At 47.0% G+C, this 5,306-nt stretch overlaps 1 protein-coding gene across 1 annotated transcript; it reads left to right on the top strand.

The window, feature by feature from the left end:
• Window positions 1-386: 386 nt before the first annotated feature.
• Window positions 387-4,359, top strand: sb:cb81 (mRNA decay activator protein ZFP36L1-like). The gene is made up of 2 exons (XM_020658747.3): window positions 387-680; window positions 1,280-4,359. Exons 1-2 carry the CDS (start codon window positions 627-629, stop codon window positions 2,504-2,506), a joined length of 1,281 nt encoding a protein of 426 aa, XP_020514403.2. The 5' UTR covers window positions 387-626; the 3' UTR covers window positions 2,507-4,359.
• Window positions 4,360-5,306: the final 947 nt, after the last annotated feature.

The following is a 5,306-nucleotide window of genomic DNA, read 5'->3' as shown; positions in this document are numbered from 1 at the left end:
AGCACTAATGACGGGTCAATGTGTTGGTATTTGCAACACTTGTCATTATCTCCTCGGCTGTATCGATCACACACACAGAGCGGAGTGGACGCCCAGTCAAGAGAAGAAGAATGCATCTTTAAGGATTTGGTAATGAATGGGTGGAAAAGTAGCTCCATTCAGATCCCTCCTCTCCTTTTCTGTGCCCACCCTGCCCCCCAGCACACCATTACAATGCAGGACCCCCTTCCCCCAACACACATTAACACATACACACACACACACACACACACACACACTCTGCCCTGCCCCCTGGAGAACACAGGCAGGGGGTGGGGGGTGTTTTTGGGTGGGTTTCCCCAACTATTTAAGCAGATTCCAACAGATGGTCGGGGAACTTTCCTCTCAGGGTCTCGTTGCTCTTTCTCCCAACTCCCCATCTCCCCTCACAACGGACCTGACTACTACGACTCCTCTCTACTTCCTTCTCTCTTGTCAAGAAAGACTCTCATTTTAACTCCAGGAACAGGACGCTTACTCCTCTCCTCTAACCCGGGACCCAGAACCCTTTTCTGCTGTCCTCCTCCTCCTCCTCTGTGGGATCGTACAACCATCTCCTTCTCTCAGCGAGGACGCTGGAGCTCATCATGCCCTCCGACTTTCTCTCACCTTTCCTGGAACTGGATGAGGAATTCTGCAAGGTAGGAAAACAGGAAACCATTTTTTATACTTCATACCACATGCAGTACTCCACCAACATTTGAAAGTAAAACTTAGAGGCGTGTTGAGGACAAAACTTAGTGAGAAACAAAAAGAGAAAATAGCAGGGTGGACATTTCACTTTTGACTTTTTTAGCCTTTGCCTGTTGGGATTTATTTAGCATGAAAACTATTTTTGTCTAGAAAACATTTGACTTGGGAAAACAGTGGACATCTTTGTAGGGACTTTGTTTCAAAAAGATTAATTGAACTGTCTTGCACATTCATTTTTGTTTGTTTCCTGGATTTAAAGACACTTATCGATATGAAACACATCCCAACGTTTTGAAAGTGATAGCAATATTTAACTGCTGAAGTGATACAAGATTACACAAATAACTAACGGAACTGGATCTTGAATGTCTCCACACTTGTATGCAAAAGTTAAATTTAAGTTTTACTCCATGGAGCAAACTTCTTGACATCCTCAGTCTTTACTCGTAGCTCTGAAATGTCCCTCGGCCTCACTCCAGCCTCTCGCTCCAGCGCTCCAGGAATGCAGAAAAGCTCACATCTATCCTCTCTCCTTTGTGTGTGACAGAATTTCCGCAGCCTGGAGGCGACAGATGGCTCTCCTGCCGTCTCGGAGCAGCAGCGGCAGCAGCACAGTCTCAGAGTGCTCGGCTTCCAGCGACGTCACTCCCTCTGCCCTGTGACCCTCCCTAACTCCAAGTTCAACAGCAGCAGCAGCAGCGGCGGCAGCAGCAGCTCCGAGGTGACCGACTCGGCCTTGTGGGGACTCAACATGTCCCCCGCCTCGCAGTGGGGACGAGAGGCCCAGCTCCCGCGTTCCACCCTCAGCCACATCCCCTTCAGGGTGGACCGCTCGGTCAGCATGATCGAGGGCGGCGTCGCTGCGAGAGAGGACAAAATGGCTAACGGGTCCCCGCCGCTGCTGCTCCCTCCACCGGGGCTCTGCCTCAGCAACACCTCTCTCTCCTCTGCCACCTCCCCCTCTTCCCTCAGACCCTCGGCCGCCCCGGCTCCTCACATCTCCACCCGCTACAAGACCGAACTGTGCCGCACCTTCGAGGAAAGCGGCACCTGCAAGTACGGCGCCAAGTGCCAGTTCGCCCACGGCATGGACGAGATGAGAGGCCTGAGCCGGCACCCCAAGTACAAGACGGAGCCCTGCCGCACTTTCCACACCATCGGCTTCTGCCCGTACGGCGCCCGCTGCCACTTCATCCACGAGAACGAGAACGGCGCTCCTGCGACTCATCAGAAGCAGAAGCTGAGGCCTCCTCTCCTGCGTCACAGCTTCAGCTTCGCGGGCTTCTCCTCGTCTCCGCAGACTTTCCAACCGGTCGAGGAGGAGCAGCGTTCATCCCTGCTCTTCAGCAGAGCCGCCTCGGTGTCTCCTCCCCCGTCCTCCACGGGGAGCCCCGAGCTTCTCTCCCCGCTCTTCCTCGAGTCGGCGGCGCTGAAGCATTGCCAGTATCCCTTCTCTGGCATCTCAGACCTGGCGGGGGACAACGGTGACTCTGCACTGCGCTTCTACGCCGTGTCTGATTCCATCAGCGCCCGGTGTCCCACGTTCACCTCCAAAACCCAGAACCTCCCCTTCCAGCTCCCCCAGCAGCAGCAGCAGAGGCCGGTCCTGAACGCACCTCCTGGTCTGCAGCGCTGCTCCTCCGCCGACTCCCTCTCTGAGGAGGGCTACACCTCCTCCTGCTCCCTCAGCTCGTCCTCCAGCGGCACAGAGTCGCCGAGCTTCGAGGGCCGCCGCCTGCCCATCTTCAGCCGCCTGTCTGTGTCAGACGAGTAGGGAGAGTTTTTTACTGCAGTGCTGAATTTAATCAGGGATAGACTCTCTAATCGTTTGACTCCACTTGACTACTGATTTGCATGTCATGCTGCCTCATGAGAAGAGTCGATCGACAGCAGAAACTCTTTTATCAAAAGTGGACATTTTAAGTCACAGAGGATTTGAACGTTAGCTTTTCGGTTCCTTCCTGAATCCAGCCGAGTAAACATACCTAACTTTGTGCATATTGCATTTCTCATCCAAGCAGCTGTAGCGCTGCTCAGTGTTTGTCCAGTTTTAGCTGACTCCTCCCTTTTTCTTTCTTTTTTTTTATATGCCATTGTTACTGCTGTATACTGTTGTATACCCATTTTTTTTTGAGAGACTACTTCGCTGGGCTCTGCTCCCCGTGCTGTTCCTGCTCAGTGAGAACTTCCTGTATCCTGAGACTTGAAGTGCTGTTCGCCCTTTAATGACTGCTGTGCTGTCCACTCTGAAAAAAAGGAGATTCTTTATTGATCTCCTCACAAACTGTTCCAGTGATGCCAGCCTACAGCACTTCAGTCACATAGGGTTCTATGACTGTACCGCTCCGCCTCTTGTCCATGAGTAAGAGGCTTAAATAACTGTACGCCGTCACTGATTGATGATTTGATATCTGGTCGATTGATTGTATTTGTCTGCCTTTTTTTGCAACGACTGAGCTTACCTGCCTTAGCAACAGAAAGAAGAATAGCACAAACGTAGGCGACACACTGACTCTCTCTCTAGTTACCAAAGTTGATGTTAGACTTCCCCTAACCTCCTAGAAACCTTTCTGCTAACACCTAGCTTAGCCTTTAGCCACGCCAGGTAAACCACAGTGTTACGATTATTGTTGCTTAACACTTTACTTGACTTATTTATTGCATTTTTTTTTAAATATGAGTTTTCTTTGTGGTTGTGTATATGCATTTTTTCTTTTTTAAAATAATACCAGATCATTTATGCTTTACGTACCATCTGCTATTTGCTCTGTAGCTTTAAGAAAAAGGCGGGTGGAGAGGAGAGGCACGGACGGAGGAAAACTTTATTTTTTTTGGCATTCTATATTTTTAAGTTGCCTTATTGGCTGAAAGGCCTGGCAGGAATCAAGACTCACTGAATTTTCACACCAATATAGCACAACCACGACTTCCTCTTCAGGGAACGTCCTCAAACGGGAGCGTGGGCGCTGCTGGTGTGAGCGTGCAGTGAGTCTACTCTCCTCTTCATTCAGCCTCACGCCTCAGACTTTGAAGTGATGTTATCTAAATGCAAAGTTTAAAAAAAGAGGAGTTACGCACACGTCGATGAGTTTTAATGTAAGAAAAGAATGTTCATGTTTGCATCTGTGATATCAGCTGTGGAAGCTCCTCCCTGTTTCATATCATGTGTGCTATCTTCTTCTTCTTGTGATGTCAAACAGGTAGAAACCTTATTTGTTTAAAGTTGATTTTCTTTTTTTTTAAACTATCTGAGTTGCCCTGATGACAATGTACGTGTTTGTAGGCCACACTCTGTTGCACGCTAGCCAGCTAGCTTACCCTCTGAGCGGCAGGAGAAATCAAAGTGAGCCAGCGAGAGGGTTTCGTTCTCGCCCCGTGCGGTCGACTCAGCCTGCATATCGTTAGCTTGACTCGACGGCGAGCCGTTCTTGTTACTTTTGTTAAATTAAAAGTCTTTATTTATTTTGTTTTTTCTCAAAGTGAAACCTATATTGTGTTTTTTGTTTGACATAATTTAAGTGCATTTATTGTTTATATTCCAGGGGTTATCTTGATATCCTAGCTCTTTATCTTAATATATTTGTCCATCATGATTTGAAATAAAAGTCTCTGAACAATGAAAACCTCTGACGGCCTGAATCTCTTTTTACTGACGACCATGATCCCTCTGCACCTTTAAGAAAAAGCTAAAGACCCAGCTCTTTCATGAATACCTACTAACTTAATGATGATGGTCTCCATATTATTGATGATGATGATGGTAATGACGATGGTTTTTGTTTGATAACGACGACTTATAAGATGGTTTCTATACTGATTAGAGCTCTCAAGAACTGCCCTCAATGTTGTGCTTTGCCTCTGGTCACTTCCTGTCAGCACCTGTGTGTCCAATCAGACTCAAAGCTGATCGTTTGCTCTTACTGACATTGTTCCTTTTTTCTAGATCCTTGCTTGTGTTGTTCTTACTCTCTGATGTACGTCGCTTTGGATAAAAGTGTCTGCTAAGTGAATTGTAGAATGAGAATACGTTGAAATGATTCAACGCTGCACATACGGTTGTCCAAATGTTGCATACTTAAAAAGATAAAATATCTGATCGATAGTAAAGTACAGAAGCATTATAACAAAAACAGATCTTTCATTGTGCACCTGGAGCTGCAGTTTTAACGTCACAGCAGTGGTCACTTTATATTCACAGGCCTGCAAACACTGAATTACTGACATGTCTTTTCTGCGTCTCATAAAGATGCATAAGTGTTCTCAATGTATCTTTCAAAACAACAGAGAGCAGAGTTTACATCCACCATGTGTCCGTACTGAATCATCAGGATCAATCTGCCCGAGGTTTTTTTTATTGCAAATGTGAGTAAATTAAAGCAAAAAATGTCCGAACATCGGATGTCCATGAGTTCTGTTATTGTCGTTCAAAACAGGAATCAATATGGTTTAGTTTTCATGAGTATCATATTGAAGTTTATAACTCTGGACATGCTCATGACACCCCTACTTTCAGGCATGCAAATGAATAAAATTCACCACATGACTTCACTGATCTTTTGCTGTTTCTCACTCCT

The sequence above is a fragment of the Labrus bergylta genome, chromosome 11, assembly GCF_963930695.1.
Source record: "Labrus bergylta chromosome 11, fLabBer1.1, whole genome shotgun sequence".
NCBI classification, from domain to species: domain Eukaryota; kingdom Metazoa; phylum Chordata; class Actinopteri; order Labriformes; family Labridae; genus Labrus; species Labrus bergylta.
The sequence above is the reverse complement of the archived record's forward strand: the minus strand, read 5'-3'. Positions and strand labels throughout refer to the sequence as shown.